Here is a 26557-nt window from a genome sequence, read left to right as displayed (position 1 = left end):
ATCAAGGTCTTGCAACGTGGGCAAGAACACCCAAGTGCAATAGCCCATGTTGCAACCGCCAACGATGCTCTTTTCCCAAGCTCAATACTCCCAGGCTAAATGATTCTCGAATTTCACTTATCGACGGGTTGTCAACTGCAATATAATTTTAACGCATATCGATGTTACCATGCGCCTCCTATTTACCGATTCTCTCATTCTCTCGATTTGTCTCTGTGAAACCAATTATGTAGCTTAGAATTAAGGCTCAATAGATTTCTAAGACTTGAATAAAATACATTCGTATCGCAACCACGGAGTTGAACACTTCGGATGACCTCCTCGATAACATAGTTAGTACACCATACATCGCAGCGTTATCGGTCATCATCCGGGATAGTGCCGCTGTAGCTGTTTAGGCTCTCTTGCAAGCACAATCAACATGGCTACCGAAAGGAAGGTTATCGTCGGTCATCACTCCTGTTTGACGGAGCGCTTTGAAGTGATCTATACTATCCTAGGTATACATACACACTACACTACTGATCAGTTTTGTGGTGAGCCAATTCCAGTGTCCTGGATCTCATCCACTCCTCCACAACCGCGTTCGAGTGGGCAAAAGTCAAATCTACATTTTCGATCGAATCACCGTAGAACTCAAGGACAATGCCGTCAGCGAAACCAACGATTGCCACTCCCACTGGAAACTTTAACCTCAACACCTCATTGTACATGACATTCCACAACATCAGACCCAGGATGGAACCTTGCGGAACTCCTAAGATCATGTGAACCAACTTCCGACTGACCTATGTATTCTAAATTAGTACTCTATTCTGAAAGTAACTTCCGAGAATCTTGTGTAGATATCCCAGTATCCCCAGACGCAGGAGTGCATCGGCAATAGCCGGCTAACTGGCGTTATTGAACGCGTTGTTCCTTACATCCAGAGTCATTACTACACAGCAGCGTATCCCCCTTCTCTTACGCTGGAGCGCTATCTCGGCGATCTTTGTAACCGAGTGCTCGAGAGACCACTTACACTCTCGGTGTGTTTTAACAGTCTGTTGAGGATGATCTTCTCCGGCTTCTTCCCCGCCCCGTCGATCAAGCATATTGGTCTATGCCGATGGATTCCGAACTCCCTCGTCCAGGCATTTCTACCTAGCAGATATGAACATCTCGGAAGCCTCTACAATAGCAATTTTTCGGAACTCCGTCAGGACCTAGGGTCTTACCTACCAACCTAAGGAACTTTGCTATCCCCGCAAGTTCCACATCGGTGACCCTCTCTTCATCGCCAGCTCCAGTCCCCGGCTGACCTAAGAAAGGAGGCCAAGGACTAGGATCATTACGCGGAAAAAGCTGCTCTGTAGGAGCTATTACACCTCTTGTTTGGTCATCACGATCCTGTGGGCATCACCTCTTGGATTCGCACTGGCACTATATAATATACCCTCAAAGCAGGCCTTTTTGCTTGTCCTTATCTCGGTCTTAAGCGGGACTATAGCAACGGCGAACATCACCCGCCGTTTGCTTGCTGTCCCTCAGTTTGTGCTCGCTGCATCCGGTGCCTAGCCTGCAGGCAGGCACGACGCCGGTCCGCAATCCCTGGAGATCCCTATAGATACTCTTGGTACCGACATGAGCCAAGTCGACATCTAAGATGGCCAGTGTTTCTAGCAGGATCTGACCACTGCTGCAGTCTTCACGAGCCTTTCGTGATCTTGATTGTCACCGTCCATCGACTTACGAAGTTGCAACAGGGCCGTTTTAAGGTCCTTCCTTATGTTGGACTTCGTGGACGCAAAGTCGATGATCTTGCCAAGCTGCTGCTCAGCCACCTCCATTACAGATAGCTCCATCCAATATCTTCACCGGTAGGCTAGCCGGGGATTCGATCGAAGCTCCCACGTTGGATTTGCGTGCGCAGCTTCCTGCTCCTGACTCTTTACGACCCCGTAACGGAGACGAAGCAAATCCACTTCTTGCAAAGGGGTTAGCCTCGCCACTACCACTTCCTCCTGTTTGATGTAGGTTTTTTTTTTTTGTATTGTTCTTCATGCATGAGTAGCACGGGATGGGAGGTCCACCACGCCAGAGTCCTGCAATAACGCGGTAATGGACGAAATAAAGTTGGCGGTGCCCAGGTACCCCACAGGCTCCGTTAACGATCGAGCATCTTTTTAGCCCCCTCGATCACTCATTCTTCGGCACGGGTCGCTTGACACCTTGAATTGGGGTTAGTAGCCCTATTCTGCCTGCTAGTTGATTGGATAGTCTCATTTGTCCTCTTTTCAAGAAAGGGCATCGACTGGAGTGCGCGCATTACAGAGGAATAACACTCCTCAATTCAGCGTACAAATTTTTGTCCGGAGTTCTGTTCCACAGGCTGAAGCCGATTGAGGAGTCCTTCGTCGGCGAATATCAGGCAGGATTTCGTAAGGGCCGATCAACGACGGACCAGATGTTCACCTTGCGGCAGATTCTCGATAAATTTTGGGCGTAACCTGTTTATTGATTTCAAGGCGGCGTACGATTCAGTGAAGAGAAACGAGTTATGGCAGATTATGATCGAACATGGATTTCCGGCGAAGCTGATTAGACTCATTCGTGCGACGCTTGACGGATCAAAATCAAGTGTACGGGTTGCGGATGAAATTTCGTCATCGTTCGTAACCTTTGACGGACTGAACCAGGGCGATGCTCTTTCGAACTTACTGTTCAACATAGCACTGGAAGGAGCGGTAAGGAGAGCTGGTGTGCACAGGAGTGGAACCATTGTCATGAAGTCGCATATGCTCCTGAGCTTCGCGGACGATATCGACATCATCGGAATCGACCGTCGAGCCGTGGAAGAGGCGTTCGTACCTTTTAAGAGGGAGACTGCACCACAAAGACTAATTACATGATTGCTGGTGTTCAACGTCGGTCCGGCCGTGGTAGTGGTGACAAAGTGGTGCTAGGTGGGGAAAAGTTTGAAGTTGTGGATGAATTTGTTTATCTTGGTACTCTAGTGACGTGCGATAATGATGTTACCCGCGAGATGAAAAGACGGATTGCGGCTGAAAATCGGGCCTTTTTCGATCTGCGAAACCAGCTGAGGTCCCGCAGGCTGCAAACGAATACAAAACTCGCGTTGTACAAGTCTCTGATTCTCCCAGTCGCTTTATACGGTCATGAACATGGACGTTGAAAGAAGTTGATCGGAGAGCCTTTGGAGTCTTCGAACGTAAAGAGCTGCGGACAATACTCGGTGGTAAACTGGAGGACGGCTTCTGGCGGCGTCGCATGAACTACGAATTGTACCAGGTATAAAAAGATATGGATATAGTGAAGCGAATACAACACCGCAGGCTGCGGTGGGCTGGACACGTAGCTCGTATGCCGGAGGAACGACAAGCTAAAATTATATTCAGCAGAGAATCAGGAAGGGGTCGTCGGCTTCGTGGAAGGCCACGCACACGTTGGCTTTTTGCAGCTGGTCCTAAGGACTCTAAACGTTCAGGGCGACTGGAAGCGAATGGCCCAGGACCGAGGCCAGTGGAGGCGGATACTTCATTCGGCGTAGACTCACCGCTACGAGTTGTAGCCCGTCAAGAAAAGAAGCTCTATTCTTAGCCGGCGACTACGCGGCTGACTCGCAAGCAGGGAGGTTCGTCAGGCCACGGGGCTATAATACCTGCTGCCCCAACAGGCAAGGATCTGCTTCCGTCGGTATGTATTCCAAACTCCGGAGCACTACTGTAATTTTCCGGTTCCATATCCGTCCTGCTTGCTTCAGTCCATATGAACTTTTCTGCAGCAGAAACACATCGCTCTTGGCACCGGTTTGGAATCCAGTCGGCTGCCTCATATAGATGTTTTCTTTCAACTCGCCGTATAGGTATGCCGATTTAATGTCCACGTGCGTCACTTGCAGCTTCCTTCTGGCGGCGATCGACAGCAGTATGCGGACAGTCATCTGCTTCGCAACGGGGGTAAACACTTCGTCGTAGTCCGTCCCGTTTCTCTGACTGAATCCATGGGCGACCAGCCTGGTCTTATATTCGATGACATTGTCATCACCGTCCATCTTCCTCTTGTACACCCACATGCAGCCTAGTACGGTTTTGCGGTCCTTGGGCAAGAGAACGACTTCCCAAGACGCATTCTCGAGGACTGAATCTCCTCCTTCATTGCGCGTTTCCAGAAGTCCCTGTCAGGGCACTTCATAGCTTCTCCGAACGAACGGGGCTCGCAGTACTTCTGGACAGTCTCATAAACCTCTGTGGTGCGATCTCTTTGGGCTGAATACGGTGTGTATTGTTTTGTACGTAGGCGCACGAACCAAATATCTTGAGGTGGCTGAGATCAGGCTTTTCTCCAGTCCAGATCTCGTACGGGGATGACGGTATAGGCTTTGTTGCCAAACGGTTTGAACGTATGTGGCCGTATCCACTCCTTCGGCCCAGTACTTGTTCGATACCTGTGTGCGTCCAGTATCATACAGCGGGCCATCTCCACTAGTGAGCGATTCTTACGCTCCGAAACTTCGTTCTGTGGCGGGGTGTACGCTGTGGTGAACTGCTGGGTGATTTCTTCTTGACGACAGTAACGATCTAGAGTTTCGTTCTACAAGACGGTTTACCGGGAATGGTCATCAATCATCGTTACGAAGTAACCCCCTAGTGTCGGCGTCTGCATCGGTCCACAAACTTCCGTGTGGATAATGGCCAGAGCAGAGGTTGCTTGGATTTCTTCCTCGATCTCTTTGAAAATGGTAGACTCACAACCTTAAACTCCAAGCAGCATTTGCAAGTTACGTAGTGCCCACAGTCTTAGATTCCAGTGGCTAGCGCTTTCCTCTTTAGAACCTGAATCGCATCCGGCTCACAATGTCCAAGGATACGATGCCAAATATGCAAGCAATCAGGATTGTGGTTTGTCTCACTCACCTGCAAAGCTGCTTGAGCTGTCCGCAATTTGTACAGCCCTCCCAACATGATCGAGTCAGCTATCATGTTGTCGTCCTTGAGGATACAGGACCCAACACGATCCTGGCACCCTTGCCTTGGTGGCGAGTCTCTTCACAGAAATAAGGTTGGATTTAAACTATGGAACGTACATCACATCTGACAGAAGAACATCACTACGTTCCCCCTTCTGGAGAATCCCAGACCATCATGCAGGAACCTACCTACTCCTTCTGTGGTGATCTTTTTGCCATCTGCAAGGAACAAGCTCGGCTTCACGCTTCTGTCCAACGTCACGATATACAGTCAACTTTCGCTCTTTGCACTAAGCTCTTAGCCCAGTTAGTGAAAGACTTTCACTAGGTGGGCTGAGTTTTCAGCTGTCAAATATTCTCTAACAATAGAAATTCAGGGTTACCAACCTAGACAAATCGTGTTTCACGTCAAAAAGTGACGTTTGATTTCGTTTTAACTGGGCTATGGCCCACCTAACGGGCGCCCAGTTAAAACGAAGCCCACCTAAACGTAGCCCAACGAACGAAAGTTGACTAGTCCAAACTGACATACATGTGGGACGTAGCGCCAGAGTCGATGCTTCTCTCGCAAACCTTCGGCAACGTTAAGAACGAAAATTCCTGTTCCTTGGAATCTTGATAGTCCGTCCTTTCTTCCGGAGTTTCTGCATAGTGGCTCCGAAGAGCATTCCATATCTGCTCTGCCGTTCTTGAGTTTTTAATGAGGTTCGATTGGTCGTGTTCCAAAAGCAGCCCGATAGTGGCACGGGCCTTCTGGTCACCATTGCATTGTCCCAAGCTTCCACCGTAGCGCTTGATCATGATTGATTTAGGCTTCAATCTTGATGTAGCTTGTACACTTTCAATGCCTTGGTAGAACTTCCGTATTTCTTGAGAACGGCACAGTAGTTCCATGTCCTCGCAACTGGGTTCTTCCAGGCGGCGTTTTTTCTCCAGAAAGAGTCTGGTCTACTGTTATTGCTTGTTTGTATCGTTTTACATTCTGCCGAGTTCCATGCTGCAGCGTTACCGCCCTCACTAACTTCTTCTCCTCCAAAATCGCTCTGTACTCCTCGTCGAACCATTCGTTCCGTCGATCCTGATCCATGTACCGTGGCCGCGCCTAATTCCAATCAGCTCCTAATTCCGTTCACATGTATCAAAACGAAGAGTATTAGCCGAAATTGTCGCAAATCTGTTGCAAATTATTTTTAAAGTTTTGTTCTGTCAGTTTTCGCCCAAGGAAGGTTTATGAGGCCAAAAACATGGGATAATTGAGAGTTTTTGGAAATCGGGGTTTCACACACGCGCTTGGCTAGGGACTTGAAACGTCAAAAAACAAAGTAGGCAAGACAAAGTTTGCCGGGGACAGCTAGTTGTTTTTAAAATTTTCAATAATTATGTTCACGCCAGACTATAATTAAAAACAGATTTTTCATATTTTTTGTAGTGAACAAATCAACCCTTACAAGATTGCGTATTAAATGTTTATGTGTTAGTGTTCCCTCAAAAAAGTTGGAAAATATTTCATCCAATATTCTTAGAAATATAGAGTATTGAAATTTTGTTTAATAAACCATCAAACTTTACTAAAAGTTCTATAATTTCCTGAAAATTTATTCAATCTCGCAGAAAATTGTACCAATGAAGCTTCAATATATGGTTGGTCAAAATTTCAGCGTTTTTGATTGACGTACAAAAAAATTATGAACATTTGAATAAAAATATAATTTGACGAAAAATTTACTGTACGGACAATTGTTTGATACACTGTATGTTCTTGTTCTTGTACAGGCTCATTCCAATGTGTAAACCTCAAGCTGTCCTCATAAGACCGATGCGAATATTATTTACCGTTTATGTCAAAGGGCGAATATTTATCGCAATGCATGTAATCCGAAGGACCTTAAAATGTTGAATTTTTGGTATAATTCGGTCCTAATCTCTCGTATGAATTGGATTGTCTAAAAACGGGATTATATTCTTTAGAGTTTTATCGTTGTATTAATTGACCAAAAATTAATAAAATTCGGAAAAGTCAAATGCGTTCCGAAAACTAGCTTTTCGGAAGCACTTGGTTTGGTGCTCAAAAGGTTTAATCGCGTCAGCCTTGATATTAATGACGAACATGATTGTTTGTTGACATCCGTGATAGGGGGAAGCCAAGGCAATTTACTAGTAATATGCGCTAATTCCCGTCATATCAGATGGAAAACAGCGAATAATTACAGATATTACAACTTACATTTGCCAATGACTTATTAGATGGAAGCAAAACGATGTAGACTATCAATCACCAGCATAACTACATCACTGTAAATAAAATAATTACGGAAAATTAACGTTTCAAATTCACTCCACTTACGACTTTACATTTTTTTTCTCGTTTTGCCTATGCCGAAGGCAACCGCACCAAAACAGCACCAAGCCGTTCTCCATCACCGTTCAATTTTCACTTCGCCAGATTCTGACCTTTAATTCACACCCCACGAAAGCTATGTGAAATAAATTGTTTTTTTCCGTCGGTAAATTGTAAACAAACAGTTGGCTTTCGGGCAAGATGCAGGCAAATGTGTGCGTGGATTTTCTGCATACGAAACATCGTGTTTCACAACCACAGAGAACGATTTCTTCGTTGCACTGTGATGGCGTTTTATGATCTGATGGGAAAAAATAATAACCGGAGTATTTTAGTCTTAGCTACATCTCAATTGAAAAGCTTTCTGTTTAATAGTACTTTGAAACATGAGTTGATTTGGATTGCGAAGAATTTGACCGACTTTTCGAATAGGGTGCCTGTACCAGTTATCGCACCACCTAAAAAAACTATTTCTACAAAAATAAGAAGAAGACCGGCGAATGTAAACAATAAGTCAAATGATTGATTAGTTTTCATACTTTACAGGAAAATATAAAAACGGAGCCAAAACAACTTTTAGTATTTATTAGGGAACGTCCATAAATTACGTCACGCAAAAATCGACCATTTGTTTTAAAACATTTCGAAATCAATATAAAGTCAATACAGCATTGTCCAGTCCACCAAAACAGTGAAAAAATATAAGCTACGACGTATATATTATGCAGCGAAACGATTTTGGATAAAAAATTTACATTTATTTCTCGTTTCGCTAAATTCACGGTTTCGTTTATATCACGGTAAAATTTTTTTTGACCGTGATAAAACCGAAAAACCACTGTATTAGTCTTTGAAACCAAACTGGCCATGAGACATTGGGCAAGAATAAGCCCGATCGTTATTGGTCGGTGCTTAGTATGGCGGGAATTAGTAAAAAAAACCCTACTTACAAAACTTAAAGTCAAGCCTAATATCCAGATTACTCACCTCAGAACTTTCATCGTAGCTGATGTTCCTGCTGAGTGCGCACCAGCCTTGGGGGTGAATCTGCAATAAGGAAGTTTCGAGTTAGTAACGTTCGTTTCAATGGTTCTCGTGACCGGTCTTCACAATCACTCTAATCATAAACTTCCACCCAACACCGCCACCAACCATTGCTGCTGCTGCTGTTGCTGCTGATTGACACATTCTAGGAAGAAGCAGAACCATCCAATTGCATATCTTACTACAACAACCGCTACGATCTGGCTGGCTGGCGGGTAGCCAGCAAGACTCCGCAACTCAATTAGTGGCTGTGCACCTATGACGACGCCGACGACGACACAGTAAACGGCGCAATTGCCAGCCAAACCCACAAACAGCGCAGCGACTAGGCAAGCGATGATCGATCACCACCATCGTGCGCGGCAGAATTATACCGAACCAGAAGTTGTAAATCCGTGACAAATTACGATTAAAGCCGAAAAATTCCGCCTTCCACCAGAAGCTTGGTGGGTTCATTACCGGTGATGTAGCTAGGAGGAGATGGGGTGGGTATAGTGCACACAATAATGGGAAAGGTCGATATTTGTTAGTATTCAAAACTATTTGCCTAGATTAATATTTTTGCCTCAGCATTCAATGGAATTCGGGCAAGTACGTATTGAGTTCAATGAAAGTATAAGGTCATCCACAAACTCACTGGTCTTTGAGTCTTCATATCTACAGAAGACAAAAGAATCTATCTTTAAAATTACACTGAGAAAACTGATCTTATGAAGGGCATAAGTTTGTCTTATGAAATTTCGACATAAGAAAATGTTTTGATTTCCATAAAAATTCTTATGATATCATTTCATAAGACATCTTATGAAATATTTTTGCGCAATATAAAACAAAATCGCTACCTGGAATCGAACCAGGGACGTCGAGATCGGAGAACGCGTGCTTTACTCACGCGCCCATCGACGCTTCGAAAGTCGAACGATTGGAGTGCAATAAAAAGTTTGGCTTTTCGGGATCAACGTTTCATAAGAACATTCTTATGAGATTTTTCATAAGACCGCTGCACACTGTTGCGGATGGCATAAAAACGTGATCGAAATTGTTTTGACCATGAAAACATGATTTTTGATCTTTGGTGTCTTCAGCAAAGTTTTTCTATAAAATAAGCCCTAATTTATAGAAATATCAGTTTTGTGATCAATCCCCCTAAGAGTGAGAAACGGTTTCTAACTTTTTTATTTGTAAACTAAAAAAATATGTTTGTTCAGAGAAGTTGTAGGCAATTTTACTAGAAACAACTTTGCCGAACATACAAAATTTCTATCTTTTGATTTGTATGCACATTTGAGGCGTTTTTTATGAAGCACCCCTAAAAATCAGTTTTTTGCTTATAACTTTTTCTATGAATTTTTCACGATTTCCAAATGTTCTAGCAAATGTTTTGCCTTATTAAAACGCGTAACTTTTGCGAAGAAAGTATATATCTATCTCTCATATTTATCATGTTATTGGAAATTTCACTTTAAAAAATGCTTATGTTTGACATACCCATTTGTTAAATTTCGCACGTTTTCGCAGACCAGGATTTTCACATTTGAAAATATGGAACGAGTTTTATCTATTGCAAATATAGCCAGTTTTAGCCTGATTTCGCCTGCATATTTAAATTCACATACTAGAAATGACTATCACTATAAAATGTGTTATTGTAAAATGATCAACATGTCAATAAATGTACTCAGTGCTTTTCTTATATTATTTTTCCACAAGAACACGCAAAAACGTTTTCACAGGATAACTTGGAACTGCATCAGATGACTTTCCCATAAAATTTAAGTTTTTTTTTTCAGATAAACAGTGACTCTCATAGTAGTACGATAAGTCTCTTCCACAAAATAAACGATATTGTTGAATGATCTTGCTAATGCTCATAAAATTTTTCGAGTTCATGTACACTTTGCAGATATGTAAATTTTCAGAATGTTTAAATAACAGCATCTAATGATTCGATTAAAATTGGTTTTCAATTTGTTTACTTGAAAATTATTACATATCTGTTATTATTAACGCAATGATATGCAGCAATGATTAACGTCATCACTTATTTCATTGCTTCCAGTTACTATCTCGTCATATGTTTAGAGCAAAAGGTTGTTCGCATGCTACGTTTATGGTGCTCTAGTTTTTTTTAGAAAATAGTCCAATATTCCTTATTATGGGATCAGATGTTTCAAGCAGACGATGTAGGAGATCTGTGTTAGTTTAGATTTTTGGAAACTTACGTCTATGATCCTCTCTGTAATTCCTGGTGTCTTTGTTGCGTGACTCTTGTGCTTCGTCGGACTGAAAAACATACATACAGTAACTGGAAGCAATGCATTTAATGATGAGAGTAATCAATGATATATATGTGTTAATATTAACAGATAAGTTTCATTTTTCAAGTAAACAAATTAAAAATCAATATTGATCGAAACATCAGTTGTTGTTATTTAAACCTTCTGCAAATTAACATTTTCGCAAAGTGTACATGAACACGAAAAATTTTATGAGCATTAGCAAGAGCATTTGAAAATATCGATTATTTTGTGGAAGAGACTACTATCGTACTACTATGAGAGCCACAGTTTATCTGAAAAAAAAACTTAAATTTTATGGGAAAGTCATCTGATGCAGTTCCAAGTTATTCTGTGAAAACGTTTTTGCGTGTTCATGTGGAAAAATAATGTAAGAAAAGCACGAAGTACATTTTTTTGATATCTTGATCATTTTACAATAACACATTTTATAATGATAGTCATTTCTAGTATGTAAATTTAAATATGCAGGCGAAATCAGGCTAAAACTGGCTATATTTGCAATAGATAAAACTCGTTCCATATTTTCAAATGTGAAAATCCTGGTCTGCGAAAACGTGCGAAAGTTAACAAATGGGTATGTCAAACATAAGCATTTTTTAAAGTGAAATTTCCAATAACATGATAGATATGAGAGATAGATATATACTTTCTTCGCAAAAGTTACGCGTTTTAATAAGGCAAAACATTTGCTAGAACATTTGGAAATCGTGAAAAATTCATAGAAAAAGTTATAAGCAAAAAACTGATTTTTAGGGGTGCTTCATAAAAAACGCCTCAAATGTACATACAAATCAAAAGATAGAAATTTTGTATGTTCGGCAAAGTTGTTTCTAGTAAAATTGCCTACAACTTCTCTGAACAAACATATTTTTTTAGTTTACAAATAAAAAAGTTAGAAACCGTTTCTCACTTTTAGGGGGATTGATCACAAAACTGGTATTTCCATAAATTAGGGCTTATTTTATAGAAAAACTTTGCCGAAGACACCAAAGATCAAAAATCATGTTTTCATGGTCAAAACAATTTCGATCACGTTTTTGGGCCTTCCGCAACAGTGTGCGCTGTAATGAATTTCTTAAGACATTTTTGCCTCAGTGTACATGAAAAATTCATAGAACATTTAAAATTCTATGAGTTTTTCATGTACTGACGAGGTTCATAAGGCCGAATACTATGAATAAGAACTGAGTGAAACGGACATTCAAAATCAACCCGGAACTCCTTTAAAAATAAGCTTTATATCTTCAGCCAGTGCAGTGGCACGGTAATAGCTGGGTATTGCATAATTCAGATTCCATCGCAATCAGTAGCCTCTGCCCAGCAACTCTTATCCCGACATCGGTGTCAGGCCAGAGTCTCCTATCTCCACGTAGTACCGGCCGTTGGCCAAACGCCATCTGCCTGAAAGGGTCGTGTGGCCGAATGCCGTTTGTGCGAAATGAATTCTGAGGTGAGGATGAATTCCGGGTAACATTCTAGCTGATCATCAGATACATTTCCTTCTTTTAATCATAGGCTATTCTTTCTAATTTCATCATTGAGGGATCAGTTGGTGTTGAGATTGCGGTTTTCTTTTGTCAAATTGTTTTGCGTCTCCGAGTTATAGGGGAGACTGAGGAGACTTGATCCCTGGGGAGACTTGTTCCCCCCATATTTTCTCGGAATCAAAAACAGTTTTCTTCTAGCATATTTTTTCCAAAACGACATCTGGACAGACGACAATGTTTTGGCTAAAATTGATTTTAATTGTGTATTGCATTATTTTTTAATGGCTGATGGTTTGTTTTCAGTCTTTCAGAAATCTTTTAGGCGATTCCGAAAAATCTCAATAACTTTGTGAAAATTGAACCAAATTGTGTCAAAATTTCACAGCACATAGTATAAATAAAGTACTATCAAACGTATTTATTCAAATAAGGCTGTTATATAAATATTTCAATTAATGTAGCTTAGTGTATACAACAGTAACATGGGGAGACTTGATCCCTCGAGGATTACACACACATTGTACGTGTGAAAAATAAAATTCAATTTGGAAGCCTCTATTTACTCGGAATTCTAGTATATTCAATGATAAAACGTTTCAGATAATTATTATTTTAGTACAAACCATGAAAAGGGGGATCAAGTCTCCCCAATTTCAAGATACGGCATATCCTTAACAATTTAAGGAAATCTTATAATTTCAAATACACCGTATGCATCAAAAATGCAAGAAAACTTGAAAAGAAAATGAATAGGAAGCTTCTGGAGTTATTTTCCCTTTAAATTAATCATGTGCTCAAAAGGGGATCAATTTTGACCCATTTTTGAAAAATACATCATAAGACATGCCTCCATAAAAACACAGTTTTGAAAACATTAACAATAATTTAAAGTCCTTCTGTTTTGTATAAACTTGCAATAGATGTTTATCTGCTATTCTGTACGAAAAATGGATCTAGTTTTGTGATTTTTCTTAAAGTTACAGGCAAATTAAGAAAAAGGGATCAAGTCTCCCCAGTCTCCCCTACTGATGTGGAGAACAGTGACAGGCTCCCTTGAATTCATCATGCATTTTCAGCCAAATAGCGTTCGCTCAAACGGCATTCGACCAAATGACTCGAGACACCTAGGATCGATCGGGTGAACAACCCCGTTGGAAACTGAGTTGTATGCTGACAAAGGCGTTACAAGGGGTTCCTAGGCATTTCAGAGTTTCAGAGGGTATCAGGAACGTTTTAAGGGCGTTCCTAGAGGATTTGGGAGCGTTGGATAGCATTTCAGATGCGTTTCAAGACGTATCAGGTGCGTTTCAAGGGGTTTCTGGAACCTTTCAAAGGCGTTCCAAGGGGTTTTAGAGGCATTTCAAATTGATTATGATGATAATGAGATTACGAAGATTTCAGGAGCGATTCGATGCATTTTAAGTCAGGGTCATTGTTGGATATCATATCCTCTTATCTCTGGCAATCATCGATCCACGACCATCGTGGTCACTCATCGCGTGACGATCAACCATCGATCGGTCAGTGCACACATTGACCGGCCAGACCTACGTGTGTAAGGCACCGTTTGCTGTGCGATATCATCCACATCTACTTCAACTTTGACCGACAGAGACGAGAGAGGGATTATTATGATCTATATCTACAGCGTTGACTACAGATAGAAACACTGGCCGAAGCAGTGTTTATCGAGCCATCACCGCGATCGGGCGCGTACCAATTTCTCCTCACGGCAACAATCTACGTCGCCGTCGTCAATCTGTGTAGTAAACGTCCTGCGTAATTAACTGTGTTGTGTATTAGTTAAGAATAAATTAAATAGAACTAAGTTAATTTAATAAAGTGCGAGGTCGAGTTTGTAGTGATTTGCTCCCGAAATTAGTTGTACAAGTGTAGTTCGCATTTGGGAAGCAACATAAAAGCCCCAGAACCGAAAAAGAACAATTTAGAACCAGAACAACCACTACGATTGAGGAAGGTTCCAAACAGTCATAATGGGGGGTTCCGGGGTATTTCAAATGGATACAAAAATCAGGGGTATTTCAATGGGATTATGAAGGTTTCAGGGGTGTTTCAAGGCATTACATTACGGATTTTAAGGGTTTTTTGCAAAAGGGTTTCTGAAAATCCTCTGAAACTTCCTGAAATGCCTCATAAATCTCACTAGCTCCCCCATGTAACGCACCTCAGACCCTATGAAACCGCTGAAAAAGTCCCCGTAACGCCTATGAAACCCACAAAAAAAACTCTAAGACTTCCTGAAATACTTCTGAAATCCTCCCAAAACCTCATGGGCCCCATGTAACACACCTGGGACTTTCCGAAACCCCGAAAACGCCATCGTAGCGCATGTGCAACCCACCGAAAATGCTCTTAAACTTTCTTTCCGAAATTCCCCTAAAATCTCCTCAGACCCCCTCAGTCCCCCTGAGACCCTCTGAAACCCTCGAAATGCGCTCAAATAATCATGGTCTCATTTGCTGTATTCAAGTCAAACAACATTTATGCATCGAATGAAGCATGAATGTAGTGTGTGACGACGGCAGTATGCAACATTACGTAAAAACATTACGACGACCTCTTGAAACCCCCAACTCGCCTACTGTTATAGGCTAGTTGCTAACGTGCTTGCTACACATATCCAACACTCCTCCTCAAGATCGGAAGCATACCACAGTTTATACATATCAAGCACTAAAACTATTCCGAATTCATGCAATATAGCTTTCCCTACTTTTTTTCTACTAGAACAACTTCTCCATTCTTCATGATATAACAATCGTTCGCTACAAAACCTTGATCAGTAATTACCGGAACTGAAACAAGATTTGCTGACAATCCTGGAACAACAATCACGTTTTTCAATGACACTGTTACATAACCATTTTGTCCAATATTTGCCAACCAGAGTTTGAAATTTTCATTTTCAATGAATGCAATTCAACATGAATTTTGAAAATTCTCAACTGAGGGATCAAAATAAAATTTATTTTGGCGAATGAAATTTTTCACCTATTCATTCATTTTTCTGTCACTGACAATTTTCACTGAGAAATAAAACTAAACCGTAAGTCTCGATTATACTTCCAATCACCTCAAAACTTGTGTATAGTAGTTAATTAAAATATTAATTATGCTCTCTATTTGTCCATTAAGCCGGATTGTGCGTCTGTTAACAGAAATTAGACATTTTACGACGTGCGAAAAAGTATTCGTGACAGAGAATTGAATGAAAAAAGAGAGGCATTCAGCTGACAATGAATGTGGCCGAACACGAATGAAAAAATGAGAATGTCAATCTTCACTTTTAATCGTCGAATTTTTTACTCTCTGGATGGTAGCATAACCCTTCGTGTCACAATGAATCATTTTTCCATTTGCCAGTAGAACATTTCGCTTCTTTATCTTCATTTCCAGCAAATCCACTCGATTGGTCATATGACTTGATGCTCTCCAGGAACCAAGCTTCGCTGATCTCCTCATCAAACGCTGCGAAACACACATTACCCCGGTACTCCTTCTCTTCCTCAATCATCACCGCTGAACGCACCTTCGGCATTACAAATTTGGATGACTGATTCCGAACTTTCTTCAAATATTCACAGTCGCGCATCAAAGGATGGGAACTGCCACAAGCATGACAAACACGTTTATCGTTCGACCGATTCATCTGCTTATTGGTCACCTTGGCGGCTAAAGGCTTTCCTATCCACAAATTATTCAGCTTTGTCATGTAGTCGTTTGATTTCTTCCAACAGCTTAGTTTTTACAAAAGTTATGGAAAATACATTCACTCTTCCTTGAATCGAAGACACGATACTGTCATACAATTGGGATAAGCTTCCCAAGATGAATGCTGCTTTCATGTCCTCGTCCATTTTACATCCAACGTTCTCCATTTTCTCGAATATTCCATCGAACTCGACCAGATGCTGTCGCATATCACCACTTTCCACCAGTTCTAGTTTGGATAGCTTCTTAACCAACGAAACTTTACATTTTCGTGGAATACTGGTGGAAGGTGGTGACGAGTCCTTCACGTAGTATTCCTTAAACAGCATCCATGCTTACCTTGCCGTTCCATCATCGCTAATGATTCTCAATTGCGTATCTTCCACCATAAAACCCTATCGTTTGAAGCACTAGCTCGTCCTTTGTAATCCATTCCTTCGTCCGATTATCTCCCGGAGCTTCAGTGGAAACATAACTCCACAAATTATCTCGTGTCAGCACATGACGAGTCCGGATCGTCCACGTCTCATAGTTGTAGTTCGACAACCGCCTGATCCCCAGCTTCGAGAAATCCATACGGTCTACTGAATCCGGCAATCCGAGATCCTACAAAACTCTGTCGCTGGGCCCATAACCTGTTGAACCGGAAGCAGTGAAACAGCAGGTTTACTGGAATCCCCTGGAATGACCTTGAGACCCGCTGAATCTGCCCTGGAGCTGGAACCCTCTGAGATCAACGGAAGCGCCCATGAGGCCTCCTGGGAACTCTTTGAGACCTCCTGAAACGCTCCTGTGACACCCTGAAGTGTATGCACCTACGAGTTATGCAATCAAGCGAACTGTGCCGCATTATATTCGCCTGGCATCCACGCACCAATGTGTGAACCCATTGTCAACCATATCCCACCAACACTCCGACATCCGCATGATTTTTTGCAGACGCTGAGGTATATTCGGTCTGCTGTGGATACAAACGATTGCAATCATCACTTCCTCCCCCTCACCTACATTGACCTGAAAACTGACGTGGCGGGCGCCATATTGTCTCCAAAAAATAGAAGATCACCAACACTCACACACTGAATATGCCTGCTAGTCCCCGCCAGATATCTCATTAACTCCTTGTGTGAGTGTAGCTGGTCTGGCGATAGGGAAGTGGAACCATCAATTTTGAACCAATAAGACACGTTCGGTATAGTACTAGATTTGTAATAATGAGCTGAATTTTTGTATGGTGAGAAGATCAATTCTCCGTTTCTGCAATGAAAAGGTACAAAAAGCGTAGGTATAATGCTTTTTCGGCTAATTTGATGCTGTTGTCGCTGACAAGCAAACACACAAATTAAAGCGACAACCGTTCGCTGCTGAGTGGCTTTCAATGTGGAAGAGTGCACCATCGGGTATGTGAAACGGAGTAAACGGAATAACTAGTTTGTTTATAAGTGTAGAGCAATTTTGGAGGAGAGTAATGCAGAACGGACGATAATGCTGCAGTATTGAACCCGGCAGAAAGTGAAATTATTCAAACAGCACAGACCTGCAACTTTCCGGAGAAAAAAACAGCACCTGGAATAAGAGGACTACGACGCAACTGCTGTGCCGTTCCAAAGAATATAGATCTATCAGAAGTTCAACGCATCCCGTAACGAAGTTGTGCCGTGAGCGGAAATCAGAAGGGATAAGGGTGGGAACCTCAGGACAAACGTACCTATGGCGATCGAAAGGTGGAAGAAGCACTTCCACGAGTACCTGAATTGTGGGGAGGATGTAGGCAAGGAGGACCACAGCAGCTGAGGAAACAACAGGAACGAAACAAATCTCGTGCTGAGTGAAGTTGAGGATGTCATCAACTAGCACAAATACAACAAAACATCTGGTATCTGGTATTGCAACAAAACTCATCAAGATATGTGCAGAAAAGTTACCACCTGTGTGTATCGGTTCGTTATCAAATCTGGGAAACCAAACAGATGTCGGAGGAGTGAAAGGAAGGGATAATCTGCCCCATCCACAAGTTAATGTGTGTGAACTTTCGTGGTCACCATTTTGACTGCCCCTTTCAAAGCGGTATACGGCAATATAGACCGCACAGAGCTATGGAAAATCATTGACGAAGACAGCTTTCCCGGGAAGCTTACCACACTGATAAAAGCAATGATGGACTGTGTAAGAATTTCGGGTAAACCATCCAGTTTATTCGAATCTTAACGAAGACTGCAGCAAGGTGATGAACTTCCAGGCCTGCTATTCAACATTGCCTTGGAAGGTGTAATGCGAATGCGACGAACCGGGCTCAACAGCCAAAGTACGATCTTCAAGAAATCCACCCAATTTGTCTGGTTAGCGGATGTCAAAGAAATTACTTGAACATTTGCAACGATAGCAAACCTGTACACTCGCCTGGAACGTGGAGCAGCAAAAGTCGGGTTAGTGGTGGATGCGGCTAAAACAAGGTACATGCTGGCAATTGGAACTGAGCGAGACAGAACAAGCCATGACAGCAATGTTACGATAAAGAGGCATTACTTTCAAGGTGGTAAAATAATTCGTCTAACTCGGTTCCTTGCTTACAGCTGCCAATAACGTGAGCCGTGAAATACGAAGACGCTTCATCAGCGGGAATCGGGCCTACTATGGGTTTCAGAAAAAAATACGATCCACAAAGATTCATCCGCACGAAATGTACCATGTACGGTCATGAGACTTAGACCATGCTCGAGAAGGATTTGCAAGCACATTGAACGTTCGACCGACGAGTGCTGATGATGAGCTTTGGCAATGTGCAAGAGAACGGTGTGTGGCGGCGAAAGAACTACGAGCTCTCTGCACTGTACGGCGACCCCAGCGTCCAGAAGATTGCCTAAGGCGGAAGAATACGGTGGGCAGGTCATGTGGCAAGGATGCCGGATAACAAACTGGCTGAAACGGATTCAGTCTAATCTACACTACCCATCATAAGTAAAGACTCACAAAAAGTATCGTAACAATAGTGCATCACCCTGACTTACCTACCTCAATATCTCGAAAATGAGAACACCTACGAAAGTCCCGCCTTCAGAAAAGTTGTTGCTTTTAGGCTTCTGAATAAATTTGCTGAAGACAGCATCTTTTTAAGTCCTCAGGTTTTGGGGATATCGAGGTGAATCAATGTGATGCAATGCTGTTGCAATACTTTTTTGTGAGTCTATACTTATGACGGATAGTGTATGTAAATATGTTGAACTGAATAAATGACATTAAATCAAGCATGAAATTAAAGAATGCCACAAATAATAACATGTGTCTTACGTTCCGTGTATGAGTGCCAAAGATCACTTCAAAAACCGACAAACCTGACTACCACACTGACTTAGCTAGAAGCACTGGATCACAATTCACAACCAACCAAGTTGAGGTTCTATCGGCGATGGTGGACGACGATTGGTTGGGTCATTATCCTAGAGCCTCCTCTAGCAATGTGATGGAAGCAAATTTAATTGGCCATATAAAAGCCGTTGCGAATGGTGAGCGAGCTTTTCACACACCTACTCATTATCCAGCAAACCGCCGCCGCCGTTTTTTTTTTCTTTTCAAAGGAGCTACAGCGGCCGGCGGCGATGGTTCCTAAATTCGAACCATCACCGGACCGACCGATTCATGCTTGTTTATTATGCAACGAAAAATCAACGAACCGTACAATCTGAACCCTCGCCGCGTCGTCGGTTTATGGTCGGACTTTTCGCGAAAAGCCACGGCGTCGTCATCGATCGGGTAGGCTAGAAGATGACGCCGTCAAGTGACCAAACGACGGCTCGATAGTCCAATTCAAAGTCAAGGACACCAACAGCAACGGTACGCGCGCGCACCGCACTTAAATACCGCCGTGCCACGATCACCGGGCGATGGATAAGCTCCACATGACGGCTTATGCGAGTTAAGTAGCAACAAGCGGTTTTTAGGCAGTAGTTAGGTACCTGCTGAGCGCAGGTGAACCGTAAAGAGTCAATACCCTTTTAGCCCAACAGTGGGCCTCAAATCATCATAGCAGTAGCACACCGAGCGATTAGAAGTCAATCGCAACTTCGTGATGATTTTTTTGTTATTTTTTTACTATACTACTATGAGCTTAGCGTGTGAATAACGGTGCCAGCCGTTCAAGCGTATTGTAAGCCACGGAGTGTGGGTTCGATTCCCACTCCAGTCGAAGGAATATTTTCATCTAGTGTAAGCAATGTTTAGGGACCATCTTCTACACCGGTATGACCTACGTAGCCGACTCCGAACCCTTGTATCACCTCTTTATAGCGTCTGAACTAGCCATTCTCCGAGTCCACGCGCCACCTCCTCTGTAGCTCCAAGACAATGAAACGAAATTCCAGCCAAACTCGTCATCACACATCCTCTGGACAAAATTGCCCGGAGTTGTGTCCCCAGAAGCAGGAGCGCACTGGCAATAGTCAACCAACTGGCGCTATTGAACGCTGTCCTGACAGCCAGAGTCACTACTGCAATGTAGCGAATCTACCATCTCTTACGTTGGAGCGCTATCCCGGCGGTCTTTGTAACCGACATGATAGCGTGTATAGTCGACCTCCACTCCCAGTAGTCAAACAGGCTACTAGAGAAACCATCTACACCCTCGGTGTACCTCAACAGTCTGTTGAGGATGATCCTTCTCCGCTATTCTCCACTTTTGGCAATAGAACCAGGCTCTGCCGCTTCAAACCCTTAGGAAAACTCCATTGTCTAGGCATTTCTGCATAGCAGACCTGAACATTCCGGGAGCCTCTGTAATAACTACTTTCAAGGCCAGATTCGGAGCTCCGTCTGCACCTGGGGCCTTACCCTATGCTTAGGAACTTTGCAATCCCAGCAAGTTCCTCATCGGTGATCCTCTGCTCATCGCTATCCTTAGTCCCCAGCTGACCCACGAAAGGAGGTCAAGGACTAGGATCATGACACGGAAGAAGCCCCTCGATAATCTCCTTCAACATTTCTTGAGGCTGCTCTGTATTACCGCCACTCGCATAACAGAACCATCCTTGCTGGGTTTCCTATTCATATGGGACTGTTTTGCGAGTGGGGGCAGTGTAGGAGCCATCACATCCATTGTCTCGGCCATCACGATCTGTAGGCATCGCCCCATTGATTCGCATTGCCGTTCTGACAGAGACCTAAAAGCAGGCCTTTTTGCTTCCCCCTATCTCGGTCTTCAGCGCGACTTTGGCAGCGGCGAGCACCACCCGTCTTTCATTTTGCTCTTCCTCAAACCGTGCTCGGTGCATCCGTCGCCTATCCCGTAGGCAGGCGCGGGCGCAGGTTCACAATCGCTTGAGACCACCCGTAAGCCAGTGGTCTCCCATTTCTAGGGCACCGCTACCAGCTCGTCATGGCTTAAACCGAGCAGGAGAGCGCCTCCCTAAATATTTTGTCGTTGAAGTATGATGTCTTCCACCTACGAGGGCTTGGCCTTGACATAGCCGCCTCTTCCTCTACCCGCTGCCTGCTTGTTCTAGTTGTCCATACTGTAGCGAACCGCCAGGTGTTCACTGTGAGTGTAGCTATCATCTACCTTCCAGTTCGAACTACTTGTTAGGCCAGGGCTACAAAAAGTAACGTTAATAATCGACTCCGCACCATTCCGACTAAATGTGCTTTTGGTACCGACATAAGCCAGGTCAACATCTAGCATGACCAGTGTCTCTAGCAGGATCTGACTCCGCTGGTTCATAAAACGGCTACCTCATTCCACGGCGCAGGCATTGAAGTCACCTGATATTATAACCACAATTCCCCCTGACGATTTGTAATATATCATGTCCAGTTAGTCTTCTGAAAGTTCAATAGACAGTATCAGAACAATCGGGATATCTTAGGTCATCCAAACTATTGTTGAGTACAGATACTTAAGTCTACGCATGTAACGCCTTCCAGGTAGCATTGTTCTTCCTCTACAAGTGGTTGGGGAAGCGGTGCCTGTACGATAGGCAGTTTCAAACAATAAACAAATCGCTTTCGCTCTTCGTACATATGTACAACAGAGATGGTTATATTTGCGGTTTAGGGGAAGATGATATAGATCGATGAGATTAGAATTGAACCTTATGACAAATAAGTTGCCGGGTCATTAATTGGCTCGGTAGCTTAGTTGCTAAAGCACTTGTCTAGCGAATAAGGGTCGTGAGTTCAAATCTCACCTGAGCTGTGGATTTTTTCCCAATTTAATCAATAATTTACCCATCTGTACATATGTACGTTGAGTTATTTGAAATTCATAACAAAAACAACCTAAATTGATTTACCGTATACGTTTTAACCAAAGAGAAAATCGATGAACAGAAATAGATCATTGTAGATACGCCTGTACAGGGTGCGGCAGGAAAAAATGCGAAAAGTTCAAGGCACTATTACACGCTAAATATGGGATATGTATGACAATTTTTTCATGACAGTATATCAGTCAATGTCTATATTCTAGCACTGAAAAAATAAAAATGAACACATTTGATGTTTAACATGTGATAATGTAGGCCTAATTAGCGGATATCAATAAGCTGCGCGCCCAATGGTCATTAAACAAAATGACTATAACAGTAACAAAATTAGCTCAAATTCGATGAACAACCAGACCACACTGATCCAGAGCCATGTAGTTTCACATAGCAGATGAAATAAGTACATATATTTGATGATATTGTAGAGAAAATCAAAAATTTTGTTTTATCAGATGCGAAATTTAGCGACCTGTGCAATTTTCTGCAGTTTGAAAATTCTGGTTGTCTTCATTTTCAGGCGCCGCCCTGTAAAGGTTAGTGACCAAAATGGGAAATCTTTTAATTAACTTTTCAGAAAACTAGCCTATTATAGATCATGGAACGTTGAAACATAGATTGGTTAATGTCAAATGGACGAAAATGAGGTTTGAAGTTGAAAAACACTTTCGCATTTTTTCCTGCCGCATACTGTATGCTACTAGGCGCGAGATTTCTTCAAGAAATTTATTTTACCAATTGTTGGCTATTGTTTCAATTGGGTTTGCCAGAATTACCACCAAAGGTTTCTACTGAAGTTTAAACAAGATATTTCTCATCACTTGATCTGAATAAAAACAAATGTCAGTAATCATTAGCCAAACCTTTGACAGAGAGGAATTCATGAACGAAATTATTCAAGAATCTCTGGAGGATTTCTTGAAGAAGTATACGGAGAACTACCTGATGAAAATCTGGGAGGTATTTCGGCAAAAATTTCCAGTGGAATTCATGGAGTAATTCTTGCAGGAGAACCACTAGAAGAAGTTTGAAAGAAGGTTTTTTGAAGGTGTAAGATCCTACTAATCCCACTCGCTTAACTGCTCCACAGCTCTTCCGGAATCTCCCGATAATACCCAGCCGTGAATCGTTCATACACTCAGTAGCAAAAAAAAAGCCGAGCTGATTTTTTCTCCTAAAATCCGTCATGTTCAATCTACTGCAACTTTGGCAATTACCAATATTTTTGGCTGAAAATTTTACCACTTCATCATCAATATATTGACAATGTATGGTCAAAATTTCAAATTGATAGAAATTATATATTTTGAGTTATAACTACTTCAATGAAAAAATCCATTCTTGGACATACTTTTTATAAAAATCCGTATTTCAGTGAAAAATTTAAGTAGCTTCATAAAAATTTCACTGCAGCGTCAGTAAATATAGGAAATGTTGTGGTCAAAATTTGAATTGTTTTCATCCAGCGGTTTGGGCCACAGACATCGTCAAAGTTGAAGTACCAGTGTGGGTGCCTACAGTTTTCGATCCATATTGACCGTGCTGAAACAGCGGAGCAGAAAAAAAGCCGAGGTCAAATCGTTCCATTAATGTTTAGATCTAAGTTTTAATATACAATCCATATTGTATGACACATTTTTTTATAAATTTTCGTGAGCTATGCTAGTTATTTTGGACATTCCACACGTAACACATAGTGCGTTACGTGGTACACGTAATGCATTACAAACATACATATGTTAGTGAATATGAAGTAGTTTGTATAATTTACAAATTTTGGCTGCTTTAAAATATTATTATAAGCAAACAAGTTGAGGAGTATAATTTAGAACCACAAAGTATGATATAGTAAGGCATGTAACATCACTTGTTTGCTTATGATAAGGTTTTTACAGTAGTAAAAATTTGTAAATTATACAAACTACTTGTATATTAACTAACATATGTATGTTTGTAACGCATAATGTGTAACGCGTAACGCATAATGTGTTACGTGTGGAATGTCCAAAATAACTAGCATAACACACGAAAACTTATAAAAAAAATGTGTCATACAATATGGATTGTTTATTAAAACTTAGATCTAAACGTTAATGGAACGAATTGACCTCGGCTTTTTAACTGCACCGCCGTTTCAGCACGGTCAATATGGAGTGAAAACTGTAGGCTCCCGCACTGGTACTTCAACTTTGACGATTTCTGTGGCCCAAACCGCTGGATGAAAACTGGATGAAAGCTGTACTGCAGGCCGCGCCCCACATTTGCCCTCAGATTTGTGCTCGAGATCTTCACCTTAGCTCGAAGTTCTTAGTTATAGGGAAGTTTAGTTATCCTGAAATACCTACTATTCTTTAGAATATTAGTGTAGCAGGCTAGCATTGCAAGTGTAGATATGTATAAAGTTTTAAAACAAAATCACCTCACATTACAGTGGTTGTTTTCATCAACTACGCTCCATAACAGTTAGGATAGCCCACAATATCCCAAAAATATATAGCAACGCTCATTGTTCCTTAAACTACTTTGGTAAATACAGTGGATATGACACTACTTAATGTACTGGCAAAAGCTATTGACACAAGTATATATCTGAAGCTATGGTATCCGAAGTAGTTTGGTTGTTCAGGATATTTTCAAAAATATCTTGGAATAACTCATGAAATGCCAGGGGTATTACAGATTACAGTTGGATGTGTAATGTTACAGGACATTGTGAGAGTAACTACTGTTACTGTTAGTTTGGACGACCCTTAATTTCCCAAAGATTTATAATAATATATAGTAGATTTCAGGTTGGTCCAGTAACCGCGATTGATTATGCAACGTTACTCAGTATAGCAGGTATGACTGCTGTTACGAATGTAGACCTAAAGTTCGAAACTCCAAGGTAGTTTGGCTGACAGCGCTTGAAAATTGAAGCGTTTTACCTCAGAAGAATCAAAATTTGCTCTTCTTTGACCGGCGCTTTTCAACCCAAAGCGGTAGCAATATGCCTTCATTGGCTAACATGCTTCAGAAGCAAGTGGGAGCGGGAGCAATAAAAAATATGAGTGAGAGTGAGGAACGACGATTCAGCGCCGTGCGGCTCTCTGAATCTCTCTCTTCGCCGGTGTATACGGCAATGAATATACTTGATTTTTATCTCGTTATTACAGTGCAAATGACATAAACTCGAATTAAATCGATTATAATAGTCACATCCATCATTCTCTTATGGATAAAATGATTATTTTTACAAGTTTTGAGCAAAAAATAAATCCACTGAATCATTTACGCATCTTCAGCCTCACCGCAGCAAGCGAGAAATAATGGTTTCCAGTCAGTATGCTTCACCAGCCAACCGACCGATGAGGAATAGTGGTCGCAGTTGGTTCGGTTTCTCTTTGCTCCATGTGCGTGTTCGTTCGTAGTGATGGATGGCGCTGATGACTGATCGTACCATTCATATTCACTCAATTTCAAGCACTGTTGGCTGACCTGGATTATACCAGAAGTGTCTCTAAATGATATTGGAGATTTCAGGAGCTTTACGGATTCAGCAGATTACGCAATGCTATTTTTATGGCGAAAATACATAAATTTATTCTTGTAGATTTGAAGAACTATAGGACAGTTTGGACGACCTTGAATGTCCCAAAGGTTTATAATAATATCAAGTAGACTTCAGATTGATCCAGTAACCGTGGTTGATTATGCAACGTTGCTCAGTATAACAGATATGGCTACGGCTACGAGTGTAGACCTGAAGTTCTGAACTCCAAGATAGTTTGGTAGACCTGGAATATCCCTATAGTGTACATAAATGACATTTTAGATTTCAAGAGCTGCATGGATCCCAGTAGATTATGTAATGCTATGGCGAAAACACACAAAATTATTCTTGTAGATTTGAAGGACTTTCCTACAGGACAGTTTGGAACACCTACAACATCCCAGAATATAAAACACCTTTTGATATTCTTGACGAAGGTTAAATGAATACATATGAACGTAACCCAAAGCCAAATTCAGAACAACTGGTATGTGAACTATTTTGCTTCTCAAAACTTTATGGTGTTCCGGATGTTCTAGGTTGTCAGTGAAGTCTCAAATACAAATATACCCATTTTTCCTTAATAGAGGACTAAATTTGCAACAACTTTACCGAACAGTATTCTGTTTTATTGAATGTGTGAATTTATACAGCCGTTTCTTGAGGTCATATATGACCCCTACGGCTCCAAAGGGTCAATGGGCTTATTCTCGTCCACCACAGGTAGCTGTACCATGGCTACCTGTGTCTCTGCTGGGCCCTTCCATAGCCGAACGGCCTTGGTGACCACCTGCAGGTCGTTGCCGCAGTGCCGTGACGATCTCTTCCGCTTCGGTGATCTTCGTCTTCACCGTCAGAGTCGCATCTGCTGTAAGAGCCCTCACCTCGGACCAAGGACCTCTTC

The 26557-nt window shown here is 42.0% G+C and overlaps 1 protein-coding gene across 1 annotated transcript in view; it reads right to left on the bottom strand.

The window, feature by feature from the left end:
* LOC109422027 (DDB1- and CUL4-associated factor 10 homolog) overlaps window positions 1–26557 on the bottom strand; it is a 99038-nt gene that overhangs the window by 1544 nt on the left and 70937 nt on the right. The window contains exon 5 of the mRNA XM_029855901.2: window positions 8295–8354. Within this exon, the coding sequence (XP_029711761.1) occupies window positions 8295–8354 (60 nt within the window). The remainder of the gene's footprint in view (window positions 1–8294; window positions 8355–26557) is intronic.

The sequence above is a fragment of the Aedes albopictus genome, chromosome 1 (assembly GCF_035046485.1).
Source record: "Aedes albopictus strain Foshan chromosome 1, AalbF5, whole genome shotgun sequence".
Taxonomy (NCBI): Eukaryota; Metazoa; Arthropoda; class Insecta; order Diptera; family Culicidae; genus Aedes; species Aedes albopictus.
This window is presented reverse-complemented; position numbering and strand designations above follow the sequence as displayed.